The sequence below is a fragment of the Biomphalaria glabrata genome, chromosome 9, assembly GCF_947242115.1.
Source record: "Biomphalaria glabrata chromosome 9, xgBioGlab47.1, whole genome shotgun sequence".
Lineage (NCBI taxonomy): Eukaryota > Metazoa > Mollusca > Gastropoda > Planorbidae > Biomphalaria > Biomphalaria glabrata.
The window spans coordinates 26,872,222-26,893,444 of NC_074719.1; the positions used below are offsets into that span (position 1 = coordinate 26,872,222).

At 34.9% G+C, this 21,223-nt stretch overlaps 1 protein-coding gene and 1 long non-coding RNA gene across 3 annotated transcripts in view; both read right to left on the reverse strand.

Annotated features, from left to right (window-relative positions):
- LOC129928437 (trichohyalin-like) overlaps nt 1–17,662 on the reverse strand; it is a 43,192-nt gene extending 25,530 nt beyond the window's left edge. The window contains exons 1-3 of one of the 2 annotated variants that reach the window (XM_056042897.1): nt 17,510–17,662; nt 4,569–4,829; nt 2,035–2,153 (exon numbers count right to left, since the gene is read on the reverse strand). In XM_056042897.1, the coding sequence (XP_055898872.1) occupies nt 2,035–2,153; nt 4,569–4,728 (279 nt within the window). In that variant the 5' untranslated portion in view covers nt 4,729–4,829; nt 17,510–17,662. The remainder of the gene's footprint in view (nt 1–2,034; nt 2,154–4,568; nt 4,830–17,509) is intronic. The other variant, XM_056042898.1, reaches the window with a different exon arrangement.
- Nucleotides 7,583–17,488, reverse strand: LOC129928440 (uncharacterized). The gene is made up of 2 exons (XR_008779983.1): nt 13,377–17,488; nt 7,583–8,060 (listed from the first exon to the last, which is right to left on the reverse strand). It is a non-coding gene; the product is annotated as an uncharacterized LOC129928440 (long non-coding RNA).
- Nucleotides 17,663–21,223: the final 3,561 nt, after the last annotated feature.

Sequence of the window (21,223 nt, forward strand, 5' to 3'; positions counted from 1 at the left end):
TAAATCAAGTCTTCACAATCAAATTGTTTACCTCTAAATCAAGTCTTCACAATCAAATTGTTTACCTCTAAATCAAGTCTTCACAATCAAATTGTTTACCTCTAAATCAAGTCTTCACAATCAAATTGTTTACCTCTAAATCAAGTCTTCACAATCAAATTGTTTACCTCTAAATCAAGTCTTCACAATCAAATTGTTTACCTCTAAATCAAGTCTTCACAATCAAATTGTTTACCTCTAAATCAAGTCTTCACAATCAAATTGTTTACCTCTAAATCAAGTCTTCACAATCAAATTGTTTACCTCTAAATCAAGTCTTCACAATCAAATTGTTTACCTCTAAATCAAGTCTTCACAATCAAATTGTTTACCTCTAAATCAAGTCTTCACAATCAAATTGTTTACCTCTAAATCAAGTCTTCACAATCAAATTGTTTACCTCTAAATCAAGTCTTCACAATCAAATTGTTTACCTCTAAATCAAGACTTCACAATCAAATTGTTTACCTCTAAATCAAGTCTTCACAATCAAATTGTTTACCTCTAAATCAAGTCTTCACAATCAAATTGTTTACCTCTAAATCACATTTTCACAATCAAATTGTTTACCTTTAAATCAAGTCTTCACAATCAAATTGTTTACCTTTCAATCAAGTCTTCACAAACGAATTGTTTATCTCTAATCAAGTCTTCACAAACAAATTGTTTACCTCTAAATCACATTTTCACAATCAAATTGTTTACCTTTAAATCAAGTCTTCACAATCAAATTGTTTACCTTTCAATCAAGTCTTCACAATGAATTGTTTATCTCTAATCAAGTCTTCACAAACAAATTGTTTACCTCTAAATCAAGTCTTCACAATCAAATTGTTTACCTCTAAATCAAGTCTTCACAATCAAATTGTTTACCTCCTAATGAAGTCTTCACAATCTAATTGTTTACCTCTAAATCAAGTCTTCACAATCAAATTGTTTACCTCTAAATCAAGTCTTCACAATCAAATTGTTTACCTCTAAATCAAGACTTCACAATCAAATTGTTTACCTCTAAATCAAGTCTTCACAATCAAATTGTTTACCTCTAAATCAAGTCTTCACAATCAAATTGTTTACCTCTAAATCAAGACTTCACAATCAAATTGTTTACCTCTAAATCAAGTCTTCACAATCAAATTGTTTACCTCTAAATCAAGTCTTCACAATCAAATTGTTTACCTCTAAATCAAGACTTCACAATCAAATTGTTTACCTCTAAATCAAGTCTTCACAATCAAATTGTTTACCTCTAAATCAAGACTTCACAATCAAATTGTTTACCTCTGAATCAAGTCTTCACAATCAAATTGTTTACCTCTAAATCAAGACTTCACAATCAAATTGTTTACCTCTAAATCAAGTCTTCACAATCAAATTGTTTACCTCTAAATCAAGACTTCACAATCAAATTGTTTACCTCTAAATCAAGTCTTCACAATCAAATTGTTTACCTCTAAATCAAGACTTCACAATCAAATTGTTTACCTCTAAATCAAGACTTCACAATCAAATTGTTTACCTCTAAATCAAGACTTCACAATCAAATTGTTTACCTCTAAATCAAGACTTCACAATCAAATTGTTTACCTCTAAATCAAGACTTCACAATCAAATTGTTTACCTCTAAATCAAGACTTCACAATCAAATTGTTTACCTCTAAATCAAGTCTTCACAATCAAATTGTTTACCTCTAAATCAAGTCTTCACAATCAAATTGTTTACCTCTAAATCAAGTCTTCACAATCAAATTGTTTACCTCTAAATCAAGTCTTCACAATCAAATTGTTTACCTCTAAATCAAGTCTTCACAATCAAATTGTTTACCTCTAAATCAAGTATTCACAATCAAATTGTTTACCTCTAAATCAAGTCTTCACAATCAAATTGTTTACCTCTAAATCAAGTCTTCACAATCAAATTGTTTACCTCTAAATCAAGTCTTCACAATCAAATTGTTTACCTCTAAATCAAGTCTTCACAATCAAATTGTTTACCTCAGATTTCCGCAGCTCCGCCTCCAAATGTTTGTTTTCTCTCTTCAGTTTCGGAAGTTCCTTCAAGTCACTTTCTAATCTGTGGTTGAGAGTGTGCAACGTTTCACAGTCTTTTGGTTCTGTTGGTAGCAAATGTGTGTTTACACACGAGCAAAATGTTAACGCTATGATTTAAGTGTTTGTAAACTAGGCAAAATGTTAATGCTATGATTTAAGTGTTTGAACACTAGGCAAAATGTTAATGCTATGATTTAAGTGTTTGAACACTAGGCAAAATGTTAATGCTATGATTTAAGTGTTTTTACACTAGGGAAAATGTTAGTGCTATGATTTTAGTGTTTGTACACTAGGGAAAATGTAAATCCTGTTAATTTTTTTTTCTTGTTTTACATGTTTTGGGTAATCTTCCAGAACTGAAAGTAATCTACATCCTAGTTTAAAACACTATGATACTATATAATGGGCTCCCCCCCCCCCCCCCCCAAAAAAAAAAAAAAACTATATATATGTGTGTTTGTAAGGATGGATGTGTGTGTGTGTACATAATTAATCTTTATTACATTCTGACCCTTCATTCTTTCGGAAGACGTTTATTGTGCCCTTGAATAGGTTCTTCCTGGAGTTAGTGAAAAAGTTGTAGACTCCACGCCCATGCCAGCAAGTGGTCTGGGGGAGCGCTGACAGCTTCCCCAGTGCGGGGCGGAGCCCCGCCGCCAAGCACTATTTTTGGTATTGAAAGCTAACTAAATGCATAATCTGAGTGCATTATTTTGCTATTAAAAAGTTTTATTTCAAAAACCTAATGTGCTATTTTTACTGACCTAGATCTTCCCGCACCGTTCGTCGCATTTGCTGGCAAGCTGTTTCCACAAAAATCTGTCACTGACAATGTCTGAAGCCTATTCCCACCTGCTCTGAGGACCTCTATGAAAGTGTGGCGCCAAGTTGTACTAGGATGTCATCGCAACTCATATTATGCGTAATTCATTTTGTCGGAGAACATGTCTCGCAAACCTCATGCGACGCTCTGTCACAACCTTACTAACGGGTCGACTCCCTCTTTGGCAAAGGATTTCTTTGATTTAGACCCGATCTCTATAACTGACTCCTAAAATCCATCTTAGCCATCTTTGTAGAGCCACATTTAGTGCTTTTCAATTTCGGCAGATGACTATTCATTGCACTTTATCAATGGAGCCCAGCCACTGGTAGACATGTATAACTTCTCTTGACTACGATCTTGGAATTAGGTGACTATTTTGCTTTAGATGTTATATCGAAAATGGAAGTTTTATCGTCAAAATCATCTGTTGGGGAGTTTTAAACTAAAATATCTCTGGACTTGTTGTTTTCGTTTTATTGAAAACCCCATTTAGCTGCGGTCATAGAATCTGGTGACTAGTTTGCTTAAGAAATAATATTGAAGAGAGAGGCTTTCAACCTTAAAACGCTCTGTAGGGGGATTTTAAACTCAAAACTATATTGAGGGGTTTTAAACTTAAAAAAAAACCATCTGGAGGAGAGAGAGTCTGAAACTCAAAATTCCCCCTTGGCTTGGCTACGCTCAAAGATTTTTAGTGTGTAATTTGTTTTTTTTTTATATTGAAGAGGTATTTTTTTACATCAAACCCCTCTAAAGGGAAATTTAAACTCAAAACACCCAATAGGCTTGGCTACGCTCATAGCATTTTGATTGTAAAATTTGTTTTTTTTTTATTTTGAAAATTTATTTTTTAGCTTCAAACCCTGCTGGCAGGGGGTTTAAATTAAAATACCCTTTGGCTATACTCATAGTATTTTGAGTGCGTAATTTGCTATTTTTTATATTGATAAGTTATTTTTAGCTTCAAACCAAGCTGAAGAGGGGTTTAAACTCAAAACCCTTTGGCTACGCTCATACAATTTTGAGTCTGTAATTTGCTTTTTTATATTGAAGAGGAGTTTATCGTAATTTTGGAGAGGGGTTTAAAATCAAAATCTTCCTTAGATGTGCTCTTGGAATTTGGGGATTGTCGTTTGCATTTTTTTGTTTTATAGATGAGGGGGATTTAACTGCAAAACCCCTTGGTAGGGGGTTTTAAGCTCAAAACCCTTTGGTAGTGGGTTTTAAACTCAAAACCCCCTTGTAGGGGTTTCAAACTCAAAACCCCCTGGTATTGAGTTTTAAACTTAAAACCCCCTGGTAGAGGTTTCAAACTCAAAACTCCCTGGTAGTAGGTTTTAAACTCAAAACCCCTTGGTATAGGGTTTTAAACTCAAAACCCCCTGGTATGGGGTTTCAAACTCAAAACCCCTTGGTATGTGGTTTTAAACTCAAAACCCCCTTGGCTGTGCTAGGGCAAGTGATGGTTAAGTATTAAAATTTCACCTAAAAAAAACTAAATTAAAGCAAAAGATCAGTCACTAACCTCCGAAACATTTTCATTTCCTGAGAGGGGGGGAGGGTCCCCTAGCTACCCCCATGAACTACACCATCATAATAACTCTGATAAAAACACTATGTTAGTCAATGTTAGATTCACTATAAAACGTACCGATAAGACCATTGCTTGGTGAACGGGAATACAACACTCCGCTGTCTACAACGTCTGTTTCTTTAGTGTCTGTTTCTTCAGTGTCTGTTTCTTTAGTGTCTGTTTCTTTATTACTTACTAGCGTCTCAATAGCTGTCGATACCATTTGCAATGTAGCCATGTTTACATATATCTATATACGATTGTATGGTTCTTGTGGTTTTGGGTTGTAATGTTCATCAGATGAGGATTTAGTCCAAACACGTATTGATTAGCAATGAGCTTCCATAGTGGCGAATTCCATTACAATTATAGAAAAACATAAAAAATACATTTTTTTTCTAAAAGACAATACAACTTACATTAGAATCAAATATTACAACATTAATGAAAAACAAACTATTTGGTTTGAACCGGGACTCGAACTTGTTATTTGGACACCGTCAGCTCCGTGAACCTACGTTGTTACTAATTTGGTCAAAGGGCAACGTAGGCTTCTGCGATTATTTAGTGGTATTTTTCATTCTATGGACATCTAGATCTAACACTCGACCTAGACTTCTGATTTAGAACTCTTACGATCTATTCTAGATTTACTTTTAGAGCTAGAATCTAGATGTAATCTATATTAGATTTACGTAAAAAAATAAAAAAACAGGAGATTATCTGTTAATCAATATTGATCAAATGGAGACACTCCCGTCCACAAATATCGCAGGTTAAGGTGGCTTTTGCTTCGGTGGTAGAGGAGCTGGCCATTGTCCGCATTGTACGTTTTTCTTCCAGGGCTGAGGCCTATGTTCTTTCGCTACCCATAGCTTTTTTGGTCACTGTCTCTCTCCATTTGGTGTTGTCTAGAGCTATGTCTTCCCAATGGTCAGTATTGATGTTCACTGATTTGAGGTTCCGTTTTATTACATCTATGTAACGGAGGTGGGGGCGACCAGTCTCTCTTGAGCCAGTCGTGAGTTGTCCATAGAGGATGACTTTCGGGAAGCGTTTGTCCTCCATCCGGCGAACATGTCCAAGCCAGCGCAAACGGCGTTGTCTGAGGACTGTAAAGATACTGGGAATACCTGTTCGTGCAAGGATCTCAGTATTGCACACTTTTTCTTTCCAAGTGACTTTCAAGATCCTAGGGAGACATCGCAAATGGAATGAGTTAAGTTTTCTCTCTTGCTTTGCCTAAGTGGTCCATGATTCAATACCACACAGTAGTGTACTCATAACGCATGCCTTGTTGACTTTCATTTTGGTCACTGTAGTGAGCTTCTGGTTTTACCAAACTCTTGACCTGAGTCTAGCGAAGGTCAAGGCAGCCTTCCCTATGCGTTTTTTATCTCCTCTTCTAGAGACAGGTCATCTTGAATTGTGGATCCCAGATAGCAGAATTCATTTACGCATCCAGCTTGTTAAAGTCTATAAGGATCGAGGGTGGTGTTGTAAGCAGGTGGTCCCATATCATTTGTTTTTTTTTTACTAATAGTTAAGCCATACTCCTTACAGGCCTGAGAGAAGCGGGACATTAGTAACTGAAGTTCCTCTTGTGAGTGTGCCACCACCGCTGCCTCGTCTGCGAAGAGCAAGCATATCTCTTATGAGGGTTGTTTTGGTTTTAGTTTTAGCCCTCAGTCTAGCAACATTTAGAAGTTTGCCGTCGAATCTGAAATGAAGATTTATGCCTTCGGTGGACTTGTCAAACGCGTGGTGGATTAGCATTGAGAAAAATATTCCAATGAGGGTGGGGGTGAGGGCACATCCTTGTTTGACTCCGCTGTTTATATTGAAACTTTCGGAGCAGGCGCCCTTGAACTTTACTGTACCCATCATAATTTGGGGGAGGAAACAATAATCTATAGTAGCTTTGGGTGGACAGCCTATTAACTGTTAGATTTTAAAGAGGCCTTCTCTGCTGACTAGATCAAAGGCCATTGTCAGGTCGATGAATGCGATGTACAAAGGCCTTCTTTGCTCTCTGCACTTTTCCAGAAGTTGACGAATGGAGAAAATCCTGTCAATTGTGGATCTTCCTGAGAGAAAGCCGCACTGTGATTCTGGATAGACTCGATCAGCGAGTTTTTGTAGCCTGGAAAGTATCACTCGAGCAAAGACTTTGCCTATTATTCTTAGGAGAGAGATTCCCCTGTAGTTGTTGCAGTCGCTTCTGTCGCCTTTGTTCTTGTACAGGGTGATGATCTTTGCATCCCGCAGATCCTGTGGCACAGCATCTTCTTGCCAACATTTGCAAAGCAGTTCGTGTATAGGTTGGATTAGTGTAGTTTTGCATTGTTTTAGAAGATCTGGGGGGATACAATCGCATCCGTGTGCTTTGCGGGCAGCAATGTTGTCTATGTCTTTGTTGAGCTCTAACAGGGTTGGTATTTTGTCTAGCTCGTTCATTGTGGGTAATTGTATGATAGCCTTAAGGGCTGAGGCAGAGACTGAGCTTGTTGTGGCATAGAGTTCAGAGTAATGTTCAACGCATCTGTGCATTTGTTGGCACTTGTCTGTGATAATTTCCCCAGTGGTTGATTTAAGAGGTGCTGTCTTGTTTTGGGAGGGTCCGAGAGCCTTTTTGATTCCTTCATACATCCCTCTTATGTTGCCCACTTGAGCTGCGAGCTGAATATTTTTACTGAGCTCTACCCAATATTCATTGGCACATATCCTTGCTGTCCTCTGTACAGTGGCTCTAGCTACTTTCAGATTTAACAAGTTGCGTTGGGTAGGTTTTGCCTTTTATGTAGCGAGTGCATCTTTCTTTGCTCTGATGACAGGTGCTAAAATAGCTGATTTAGAATCAAACCAACCATTTTGTTTTGTAGTTTTTCTAACAAAGATGTCCAAAGAAGTCTTTTGTATGGTGGACTTGAGGTGTGTGATGTTGCTTATTCAGGCTGTCTTGAAGTCAACCAATTACTCTGCAGGCGTTTGGGTGTAATTGTCCGGGTGTATTCCGTGTAGTTGAACAACAATACATATAGAATAAAACAACACCTGTTTTAACAAGTGAAGAGATGTAGTCAACACCGATGAACAAGTTCACATGGATTTATTCTGATAAAAGGCCACAGTAGAAGTCTCTGTCACTAAACACGTCGTTACCCTGGAATATTCTATCGCTAACTGATTTTCCGGTCTCTAACCCAACATATCCCAAACGTCACTAGTCCCGTTCAATATGCGTCTTCTATGGTGCGTCGCTAAATAACTAACCTATATAAATAAGGTGTCTAACAGATTCCTCCCCCCCTTGAAAAAAAAATATGTCAATATTTTTCCACTACTGTCAAGTCTTACAAGGGCATTTTCAATTTAAGGGGAAGACAACAAACATAAAATCTTGACATCTTCATCTTGACATCTTCATCTTGACTTGACAGTTCCTCATATTCAATGTCAATGTTCATAACATTCCAGAATCATCTTCATTAGTACACAGTTCGTCATAAAAGAAAATGTGGCATCTTATGGGCACGTCACACGTCACAAGTGTTCTTCACTGGCAGTAATCTGATAAAATACAATATTTCAAAAAACAATTATAGACTTTATTTACACATTCAATAAATTTTTTCTTACCATTCTTTTATACGCTTTTGTCCATTTTTCTTCTATACTCACCCTTTTCCATAGAACTAACTTTCGTCAATGATATATGAAATGATTCACACAAAAAAAAATATTCATACTTACTTTCAAATGCTTAACATCAAATTTACTTGTCTCCCTTTTCCATAACATATAAATGGTGTCAATATATTAATATATATTACATACTCAATATAATCATAGTTTATTTACAAAATTATTTCACTTCAATGTCATTCTAGACAATAGATCAGCTACAATATTCACAGCTCCACTAATAGCTTTCACTTCAAATTTATATTCCTGTAGTGCTAAGAACCATCTATAAACACGACTGTTTTTCATGCTCTTTTGCTGTATATACTGAATAGGTTTATGATCAGTTAATAATATAAATTTCCTTCCTATTAGATAACTCTCTAGCTTAGTAATTACCCATATTACAGCTAAGGCTTCTCTTTCAATGACACTATATTTTTTTTCTGCCTCTGACAATTTTCTGCTTACATATAATATAGGATGTAAGTTATCATAGTTCTGCATTAGACAACCACCAATAGCATTACCAGATGCATCAGTTGTGACATAAAATATTTTGTCCTTATCGGGTAGTCTTAATATTAATTCATGACTAAAAACATCTTTAATTCTGTCAATAGCTTTCACACATTCCTCATTGCAGACTACTTTTTGAGGTTTTCCTTTTTTAAGTAAGTCATTTAATGGATTCACTATTTCTGCTAAGTTCTTTATAAACTTTCTGTAATAATTTACTATTCCCAATATGCTTTTAATTTGTCTTTTTGTTGTAGGTATTTCAATATTAAGTACTTTCTTTATGTTATCTTCAATAGGGCTAATCATGTTGTTATTTACTTTATGTCCTAGAAAAATTATTTCCTCCAATCCTATTTCTACTTTTTCTGCTTGAATTGTAAGTCCACTTTCTTTTATTATTTTGAACACTTCTTTTACATCTACCAAATGTTCCTCCCAACTATTATTAAAAATACATATGTCATCCAAATAGCAAATAACATTTTCTTTGTTTCCAATTATCATGTTCATCATTCTATTAAATGTGGCAGGTGCATTTACTAATCCAAAACTCATATAATTCCATTGAAAAATACCATATGGTGTTACAAATGCTGTGTAAGGTTTTGCATTTTCTGTTAAAGGTATTTGCCAATAACCTTTAGTTAAATCCAATTTAGTAAAAAATTTTGCTCCATTTAATTTATGTAAAATATCCTCTATATTTGGCATTGGATATGGGTCAAATTCTGTGATGTTGTTAAGTTTCCTATAATCAATACATAACCGTATATCTCCATTCTTCTTTTTGGCTATCACAATTGGTGAAGCATAAGGAGATGTTGATGGTTCAATTATACCTGATTCTAGTAAATTGTCTATTTCTTTCTTTACTTTGTCTTGTAAATGTAGCGGTATTCTATATGGCTTAAGCTTGATAGGTTTTGGGTCTGTTACTTTAATGTCATGTTTAATAATATTTGTTTTTCCTGGTATGCTGGAAAAAATTTCTTTGTATTCCTGTATTATTTTAGTTATATCTTTTGACTTTTCCTTAGTTAAATTATTAAGATTAATCTTTTGCCAAGTTTGATTCTCTTTTGTTTCAATTACAGGTATTTCCTTAATATCATTTTCATTGTGATTTTCATTTGTTATTATCATCAAGCATTCTTCTCTTTCTGAAAATTTATTTTCTATTTCCTCCTGAATGTTTTGTATCAACTCATCTTCTCTATCATGATACAGTTTCAAATTATTTATGTGATATGTTTTAATTTTCCCATTTATTTCAATTTGATAATTCACATCATTAATTTGTTTTATCACTTTAAATGGACCTTTCCATTGTTTACCAATTTTATTTTTCAGGTCATTTATCAATATTAATACATTGTTTCCTACTTCTAGTGTTTTCAATTGTCTTTTCTTATTTAGATTCTCATGAGCACTTTGTTTGTACTTCTTGTTGTTGTTATATGCTTGAGTCCATATTTCTTTCAATTCTGTTGTGATTGTTGTTTCACTGTCATTATTTAATTTATTCTCATTGTCTATTAGATTTTCTTTAAAAACATCTAATTCATCTCTGGGTTTTCTTCCATGTATTATTTCATATGGTGAAAATTGTGTTGCTTCATGGATGTTGTTTCTATGAGCAAATAGTACATAGTTAATGTAATGATCCCACTTGTTCTGATTATTCTGAATTATTTTTGTTAGTAATCTTTTTAATGAACCACCATATCGTTCACATAAACCATTACTCTCTGGGTGGTAAACCGAAGAGTATATGTGTTGTATATTGTATTGTTTAGTCCATTTCTTAAATTGTTCTGACTTAAACTGAGATCCCTGATCACTCAATATAATTTTAGGTATACCATGTCTTGTAATTACTTTTTGAGTTATGGCATTAATGATATTTTCTGCACTTGTATTTGATAATGGGATTGCCTCTGGGTATCTACTAAACATGTCTATTACTGTTAGAATGTATTTGTTATTATTTTCAGTTTGAATTAAAGGACCTATTAAATCAATAGATACTTTCTGAAATGGTTTTGTAGGTTCATCCATTTCTTGAATAGGTGCTTTGTTCACTAGGCTTTTGTTAGATCTCTTTTGACATATGTCACATGAGTTTATGTATTTGTTTATTGTTGCTTTCATTTTGGGCCAAAATACTTGTTTTGACAAATTCCTATAACATTTCTTTACTCCCCTATGTGCTGCTAAATTATTATCATGTGTCATGATTAAAACATCTTTCCAATATTTCTGTGGTAAGACAAGTTGTTTTATTTTCTTGTTATCATTACTTGTTTGTCTAAATAATATTTTATTCTCTATACAAAATTTCTCCATTGGATTATTATTGTTTTTATCTGATATTCTTGAATAAATTTTCCCAATAATATTGTCATTCATTTGTTCTAATGCAAATTTGGGTGTTGTTTCTTTTTCACTTTGAAATATTTGTGTTTCAAGACTATTTTGTGTTTCATTTTCTATCTCTCTTTCCTTAATATCTGTATTTTCTATTTGTATTATATTACTGGTTTCTTTTTCTTTATCATTACTTATTACATTTATTGTATTTTCCTGTTTCTCATCTTGTTTATCCATTGATCTTGTTATTACCATACTTGTTATATTTTGTGTTTCTATGTTTTCATGATTTTGTCTTATGTTTTTGTATTTGTTTTGCCAGTCTTCTAATTCTTTTCTTGAACATTCTTTAACTCCTTTTATGTTTCCTACTAACATATCATATCTCATTTCTGGTATTGCAATGCCATCACAATAACCAGTGAAAAATGGAGTTTCAATCTATACCCTTATAGCTTTAAATTCCCTTACAGTGCCATCTGCTAATTCTACTTTCTTAGTAAACCCTTTATACCAATGAGGTTTGACAAATTTAGTTTTTACTGCCAAAGTGTTACAACCTGAATCCCTGATTAATTCCACCGGAATTCTATCTACAAACCCTGGGTACACTGCAAAATTGTTCCTATTTCCTTCCATGAAATATATCCTATCTGTACCTTTATTTTTGTATTCCCTACTGTAACTCCTATTTCTATAATTTCCCCTGTCATTCCTATCTCTACTCCTATATCTACTGTTATTTTGTTCATTGTATCTATTTCTACTTCCAGACCTACTATTCCCTCTTCTACAGTTAGCTGCTATATGACCTTTTCCTTGACATTTAAAACAGGTTATTTCACTATATTTTCTATTTCCACTATTTGATCTGTTTCTATTTCTACTTCTATCAACATTTTCTTTGGTGTATCCTATTAAATCTACTTTGCTCTTATCCCTATCAGAAAATGGTTTATTTGGATAGGCATTTTTGTATACTCTCATTATCTCTGTTATTTCATCTATAGTTTTTGAGTTTCTTTCTCTAATAAAAGATTGTAATTGAGGATCACATTTATTTACAAAGTTGTCCACTAGAATAAAATTTTTTAATCCCTCATAAGAGCTATTCACTTTTTCTAATTTTACCCACTTATTGAAGAAATCCTTTTCCATATTAATAGTAGTTTGGGGTTCTATTTCTAATGATGGTATATTGTCAAAGTATTTCTTTCTAAAAGTTGTAGCATTATGACCATAGGCATTCAATAACTCTCTTTTTAAAACCTGATAGCTATCATCAATATGATGGTCATGATTTTGACATATTGTTAGAGCTTGACCATGAACAAAGTCTATCAGTATTTCAGACCACTCTTCTTCAGGCATATTAAATGTAGACATTTTTGCCTCATATCTTTTCAGAAAATCACCAATGTCATCCTTCTGTTCATCAAAACTTTGTATTTTTCTCTTTAGCCATGTCTGTGAATTATGGTTGTCTCTTTGTGTGGTAGAATTATTTGAGTTATTTGTGTTATTTCCTTGTTCAGTTTGAGCTCTGGCTTGTGCTGCATCCAATCTCATCTTCTCCATTTTAGCTTCATGCTCTCTAATTTTTTCTCTCTCTTTGTCTTGCCTTTCTTGGTCCTCTTTTAGCTTCTCATGTTCTTCCTTTCTGATCCTTATTTTATCTTGACGGTCCATTTCTTCCCTCACAACTTGCTGTACATAAGCTGCTAAGTCTTTTCCTTTTAACTCCATGGCCTTTCCATCCTGCATAGCTGTTTCCTTAACCTCCTTAAGGTCCACATATGATGATGTAGCCATTGTGTTTTATATTTTATATATATTTTTACTTAGCCTATATTAGTTATGGCTATACTTTAAACTTATTTTATATTTAAGTTTTTACACACTTTTATACCAGTTTTAAGTGTTATGTCTCTATCTATAGATTTAGTAAATGTGTAAATCTAGTCTGAGTTATATTCAGATCTGTTTATTAGATCTAGTATCACACAAATTTACATCTAGTATATTATAGTATATATAATAGTACTATTTAGATCTATAGTTATCAAGAGCACTATGACTATTAGTATGAATAACTATGATCAATTTTAAAATTTGATGTGACTGAAGTGTCTAGAGTAAATTCAAAGACTGTCTAGAGTCTAGATCTAGTCTAGAGTAGATAAGATAGATTATCATAGATTTCTTAGATCCAATCCAGAAATTATGGTTCTATTTAACCATACGAAATAAATATGTGTATACAATGTCAAATATATCTTCAACAAGATATATATATCTAGAATGTACTACCTTCATTCATCTTTCAATTAATAATATTTCAAATTAGAGTCTAGATGATTTAATTGTACCAAAGAGATGTACAAAATTTGTAGATCTATATTTAGCCAGACGACAGTGTTTGACTACATAGCCAGTTTCGGCATTATTCTCATGGCAAAATCATATTTGATTTTAACCGCTCAAACTAAAATTATTTTAGTCTGATTCACAGTAAAAGAATCCTACCCGCACTTTCTATCATTAAGTGAAAAAAAAATACAGATCTAATTAAATTAATAAAAATAAATAATTTAAAATAATATAAACAAATGAAATAAGTAAATGAGACTATCGCTATGGGTTGGGATATGACAATATGGCACACAATGATAACGTCACGAAGTAACTAGGCAACAACGGATATGACGTTTACACAAACAAAACAATTACAACTCTAAACGTATAATATAGCTTTTCATCTAAATTATGTCTTCTTCCCCGAACGGGTTTAAGGCTTCAGCACCACCTGAATTTTACTCAGGCTAACATACCAAATTTAGACAAAATCTATTTCTAAGGGCAATCTAAACATACACTAATAAGAAAAATGGCACTTAGCTTTTGATAAGAAAGATCCCTTTGTTCGGACTCCCGAATATGCTAGATCACAACAAATTCCACTGCCTCTCTTCCAGTTCTGACTCTGTTCTCCGGTGCTACCAGTATCCACGTAATGTCACAGATGTCCTGATATGCCACAGCAAAATGTTTCAGTTCCTTCGGCGACTGTTGATGACCGTATGTGTAGTTCCGACGACTTTGTGTACACAGTTACTGACGAATAGGTTAACGGTTCTTCTGGCGACGACTTGACTTGTGTAGACGACTACTGACAAATAACAGTCTCTTGACGACAACTTGATCTGGACGACTGACGAATAACGAATTTCTTGACGATGACTTGATCTGGGCTGACGAATAACGACTTTCTTGACGATGACTTGATCTGGGCTGACGAATAACGGTTTTCTAAAATAGTTCACTGCTTCTGCTGCTACTCTGGTAGTACGACGAAGTTTGCTGTTGTACTCTGCTTCACTAGACCAAACTGTCCAATGTAGACTAGGTGAAACCAAGGTCACCTCCGACGACGTTCCGTTAGACGATTAACGGTTTTCAACGAAATTAAGTGGATGTAGCTGTTTCCACTACTTCACTGCTAACAAGTCTAGATATGGTCTAGACCGACGTATACTAAATAGATCAATGTCCAGCAAATACGATTTCACTAACCTTCCAAAGGTTAAACACAGTGACCGTTATAAAAGTGGCAAGCAACCGGTTCAATGAGCAAACTGCTCCACAAGAATCTCTCAAAGGGTAAGACGACAGAGCGATTTAGTTAGCTACCAAACTTGTAGTACTCACAATACTTCTGACAGCGGGCAAACTGTCCTTCTCGAAACTGACGAGGTAAAACTTGATACTCGATGTGGCTCCTATGACGAAGAAAAAAAATATGTCCAACAGGTTCACTAACGATCTCTCACCCGTTATGAATGAACGGTTTCTCTGGTTGTAGGTCGATTCAGCATATGAAGATCAGGCGTTGCGATGATTACTGTCCTGACGAAGGTCACCCTGAGTTAACGGCTCGTTGAACGTGCGATCAAACAGGCGACGACTGCTTGTAGATCTAGAACAAAGTCACTCTGCGATGATGCTGTGTTCAGCCGTACTCCGATGAAACTTTATAACTTCGAGTGCACGACCCTCACCTGAGTAAACGTTCTGCTTCGAGGTCCGGTTCGATGTTCGGCTTCATCAGGGGTCCGGCTTCGAGGTTCGGGGTCGCCACTGTGATGTTGCTTATTCAGGCTGTCTTGAAGTCAACCAATTACTCTGCAGGCGTTTGGGTGTAATTGTCCGGGTGTATTCCGTGTAGTTGAACAACAATACATATAGAATAAAACAACACCTGTTTTAACAAGTGAAGAGATGTAGTCAACACTGATGAACAAGTTCACATGGATTTATTCTGATAAAAGGCCACAGTAGAAGTCTCTGTCACTAAACACGTCGTTACCCTGGAATATTCTATCGCTAACTGATTTTCCGGTCTCTAACCCAACATATCCCAAACGTCACTAGTCCCGTTCAATATGCGTCTTCTATGGTGCGTCGCTAAATAACTAACCTATATAAATAAGGTGTCTAACAGGTGTTACCATTTTTCTGTTGCTGTATTTCCAGAGACATTTTTATACTCGCGTTCAAAAGATTCCGCAAACTGTATCTGGAGATCAGGGTGGCACATCTTGCTTACATCCGATTGGGGTCTTCCAATCTGCTTGGTATGGTGGATTTTTTTAGGGAGAAGATTAATCTTACTACATACCAAGGAGTGATCTGTGTCACAGTCTACACTGTGGTAGGACCTGGTACGCTTGACAAATTTTAAGCACTTTTGTCTTACCATGATTAGATCTAGTTGGTGCCAGTGTTTGGAGCGAGGATGCCACCAAGATACTCTGTGCTGTGTATTAGTCTTGAAGTAGGTATTAGTGACACAGAGGGAGTGTAGTGAGAAGATCTCGAGGAGCCTTTGTTCATTTTTATTTACTTTTCCGATACCAAAACACCCAATACTTTTGTCCCATGCAGAGTTGTCAGATCCAACGCGTGCATTGAGGTGGCCGAGAATGAAGGTGACCGGTCACTTCATCCCCGGTCATTTCATCCCCGGTCACTTCATCCCCGGTCACTTCATCCCCGGTCATTTCATCCCCTGGTCACTTCATCCCCTGGTCACTTCATCCCCCGGTCACTTAATCCCCGGTCATTTCATCCCCAATTAAATATTTTATGTATAAATATGATTATGTAGAATGCTTTTTGACATTTTATGACTTGTTACTAATGCTTGTATAATGTTTCCTCTTCCACTTTGTTTTCTTAATGAGAAATCTTATATTATATTGTAAATCTGGATGTGTACTTAGCTATTGTAAATCTGGGTGTGTACTTAGCTATAGCGCTTCTATTGGATGTGGGGGTTGTAATATCATAATATTATCCGGATCGAAGGCCAAGGTTTGGTGGAAGTAGTAAAAAAATAACCCGAGAGATAGAAGTGCAATTAGAATAATTATGATCATGCCGCTGATAACTTATCATCAAAGACCAAGGTGTGGTGCAAGTAGTGGGAATCTTTTGAGAGATAGAAGTGCGATTAGAATAATTATGACCGTGCCGCTATTAACTTATCATCAAAGACCAAGGTGTGGTGAAAGTACGACCATGTTTCACTTTATTTTATTTTTCAATCGCTCTTTCTTGAAAATGGGCGCGTCATTTTTAGCCTTGAAATAAGGTTTTATTTTTTTTCCTCATGTCGCCTGTATAAGTTTTGCTTTAATTCCTTTTAAACATTAACGTGTTACAATTTTGTCATTTATATAAAAAATGAATACATTAAATATTGCTCATTTCATGATTTTTAAAATTACAATTTGTTAGATAAAAATGATCAGATGATGAAAATATCAGGGGATGAAATGACCGGGGATGAAGTGACCAGGGGATGAAATGACCGGGGATGAAGTGACCAGGGGATGAAATGACCGGGGATGAAGTGACCAGGGGATGAAGTGACCGGGGATGAAGTGACCAGGGGATGAAGTGACCGGGGATGAAGTGACCAGGGATGAAGTGACCGGGGATGAAATGACCGGGGATGAAGTGACCGGGGATGAAGTGACCGGGAACCGAGAATGATTACCTGAAGTCGTACAACCTTTTTTTTCTAGTTTTAAAAAAGGTGATGGTGGTAACTAAGACATATACCGTATTATTCCTTCCCTCTTTTCTAACTGGTCCAGACAAGTGATGGGATCATAGATTAGTGAGAAAACTAAAAGCTAACAATGGGCAAACTTATATCTAATCGCGTGGATTGATTGTACTAGTCTAGATTTATTATACACTTAAATACAATAATTATTGAAACTAATTAATACAGTTACACTTCATAAAAGCTTTTTGAAATGTATTTTTAAATAATTTCATTTTATTGGCGTCTAAACCAATAATGTTAATATTATAAGAACGACAAAAAAAAAGAACCTTAATTGTGACCTACAGTAGAGTATATTTAAAATTACCTGCTTTATGCCAAAAGTAGTGCAATTGTAGCAATATTAAAATGAAATTCTGAACAATCATCATGTTTTTATGTGGCAAAAGTGGGTCGAAGTATACATCATTATTTTTCAGAAAATTTCCGCTTGTTTAAAAAAAGATTCCATCAATCTAACCTTGTAATGGATAGGCCTAAGGAAGGAAACAAAACAAAACATGTTAGAGGTATATTTGAATGTAATGAATTAGGAGAAATAGTGAAGTATTTCAAGTGATGTTACAAGGCTCCCAAAGTATGACCCACATAATTGTACATCGCTGACAAAACAAAGCCAGGAACTGTCGAGGTTTGGCTGAGACTTTCTTAGAATTTCTTTATAAATGTTTGGTTGACATGTTTCGGATGTCTTTAGATTTGAAGAATATTACATCCCAGCCCAAAGGTCCTGAAGGACGATGGGGACTATCAAACAGTAGTACAGAGCGCGTACAAAATGAATAGGCAGCCATCATATGTGTGTATATTTGTTTTTATGTTTATGTAATTTCATAAACCTTAAATTATTTTTAAATTATTTTTTATACGTACGTCTAAGTTAGATTTTTGTGATCAATTTGCCAATCTATATACTTTTTTGCAAAACAACTTTGAAGAAATAACAGTCTCAAAGCACTTGAGAATAGCAAATGTGCTAGCTATGCAAATCTACAATAAATGACAATAAATAGTTTTTCAAGAAATACACGTATACATTTCTTCAGTCCACTGACTTAAGCTGACATAGATCTTCCGTAATCTTATATGCAATAAGCCAGTGATGCCCAACTGTATCCGGTCTGCGGGGGCGCATTTTAAATTTGAACACGCGTGTCACGTGCCATAACAATGAAAAGAAGAAACTATGAAACAGAGAATCAACCAGTTCAAATAGTCTATTACAAACCAGTGGCTCTACTTATATCCTTAAAGCGATTACGTATTGTGGGTTTAACTGTTTTATTACTGAAAAAGATTGTGTAGACTGTAGACCTACTCAATTCAATGCTTTGAAACATTTGTTTATCATCCTTAACAATTGTGTTCTCCCATTTCATTCATGCACCATTCTTCAATTCTTATCTCGCAATGCTACCAAAAGAACACGAACCAAATAGATGCAGTAATGATGCAGTAATGATGCAGTAATGATGCAGTAATGATGCAGTAATGATGCAGTAATGATGCCCTGTGTTGGATACACGAGGTGGCAAGGGCACAACCAGCCTTAGACAGCAGCGAATTTGTCGAAGAACCCAAACATAACTCTCAACTTTTGCCGCCAAAAACTAAACGAAGTGTTGGTTAGACAAAAAAAATGAATATTCGACTACATTAGATTTGAATGATATCCATCAAAGTTGCAGTACTAACGTACCGAACAAAATGTTCACATTTTAAAACATTGTCTACACTTTGTTCCAGTTTCTCGGTAGTCCTGATGGTATCACGGATAGTTTTTCAATGTCTACTTATATCAACATGAAGTCTCTGTTAATTCATATGCTTAATTGTCTTAAGTAATGTATTTATTCTTTGTGAAAACAGAACATTATGTTAAATTGGTTTAAAGAATTGGTAGCAGGTAGTCGCTTCTAAATTACTAAAGTTACAAGTGTGAGCTTGCGCTCCCAGAGTTATTTTTATATGTATTTTTGTTGTATATGTTAGAGCTATATTTATATATTTTATTTTTATACGTTAGTGTCAGATTTTATAATTGTACTTCCGCATATTTTTATATGGGCTAGGGCGGGTAGTATAAATAATTAATGCCATGCTACATCCTGTACAGTTGACCAGCGGTCAGTAAAATATATCGCTGTCTGTGTGACAGTTGATGATCTTAGTGATCTGGCATATGATTATTTAATCATTTCTATATTTCTGTACCTGTGACGGCCTGTAAGTTTATAACTATTTTATATTTTCTTTTACTAGATCTATGTCACACTATATGTAAATATGCTAGATATATCTTAATTTAGTTTTTTGGAATATTTTTTCAAAAGAGTTGACAGTTGTTCCCAACTTGCTGTATTAAAAATGGCGGCGCTCAGCCCTCCCTGATATGAATATGTTGTTCATGTTCAAGATCTAATAGAATAATATATGATTTTGTATTTATAGTTTTGCATTTATGTATTGCAGGCAATTATTACTGCTGAATATTGCTGCTGAAATACATGCTGCTATTTTTACTGCAATTACTCTGCTGAATATAACTGCTATTGTTATTGCTGCTGTAGATCTAGGGAATCTAGTGTTATTTTGTTTCTGTAGTGTTGTTGCCTTAGTCGGCTTAGACCTAGTAAGTGACTTAGTCTGTTCTTAGTGAATAGTAAGGTACTAATGTGTTCTTGTTTTAGTGTAGATCTAGTGTAGTAGTTGTAGTGATTTAGTTAGATAGTTGGTTTGATCAGTTTGTGTTAGCTAGTTGGTTTGATTAGTTTGTTAGTGTTTGTAGTGGCGTAGATTTAGAGGGTTTTAGTTAGTTGTTTGGTTCAGTTGTAGTGGTTAGTGTGTACATATATTATATTTTATTATTGATTTATTTTTATGTAAATCAAGTTTCATTTTGTCTTATTTAATTTCAAGTAAAGTTTCGTTGGTGCTTTCACTTAGTTTAGGTTAGTATGTCTGGTTACTTAGGTGACTCTAGCCCCTTGGTCGTAGACTGAGGTGTCACAGATTGAGCCCACCCAGTAGCGCTAACATCTGCCTGCTGTATAAAATGTAATATTGAGCAGATAAAAGGTCTATCCAGCGCCTCCTGACCTGCTCACACAAGCATCAGTTTGTGTCATTAGTTTATTTTATTTTAGATCTAGAGATAGAATATATACGAGTAATGGAATTATTCGATCTACTTTAACCGTTGTCACTAGACGGTAATCTCTGAGAGTTGGACAAAATGGAGACAAAGTTTTGTGTTGTTTATGGTCGCCACCGAAAGGAATACGAAGTGAAGAAAGCTTTTTTGTCACACCTGATCGGTGAACCCACGCGAGAATGTAAATACTTTTGAAGTATTTGAAGATGATAATATAGACAAAGTAATTGAAACGTCTGAGGATCTTGTTTTGCCTAAGTCCAAGACTGTGTATGATAGATTTAAATTCTTCACAAGAAATAAGATAGTCGGTTAAATATTTGAACATTATTATACTGAACTGAAACATTTGAACATTATTATACTGAACTGAAAAATTTGGCAAAAAATTAAGTTCAACAACCTTCGAGATGAACTTGTCATAGATCGTTTGGTATGTGGCATACAGTCGATTGAGTGATAGAGAGATTTCTGAGAGACGTAGACTTAACTTTAGAGAAAGTAGCAAGCATAATTTGTGCTGACGAGCATACCCAGAACCAAATGATAGATATGGAAGGACTACATGTCGATGATGCTTATAAATCAAAGAAGAAAAAAGAAAGCCAGTCAAAAGCTCACAGGACAAAATGTCAAGAATTCTGTAACAAGTACCATTAGAAAATGCAGATCTTGTGGTATATCTCCACAGAAAATACCATGTGCCAAGTATTTGGACAGACATGCTGAAAATCTAAAAAGAGAAATCATTTCTACGCACTATGTCGTTTGAAGCATATCAAGGCTTTTGATTTACTAGAAGATAAAAGTCAAGTAAGCCAAGTAAATGAGTTGTGGTTTGAGGCAATGGGTACTGACAACAAAGTC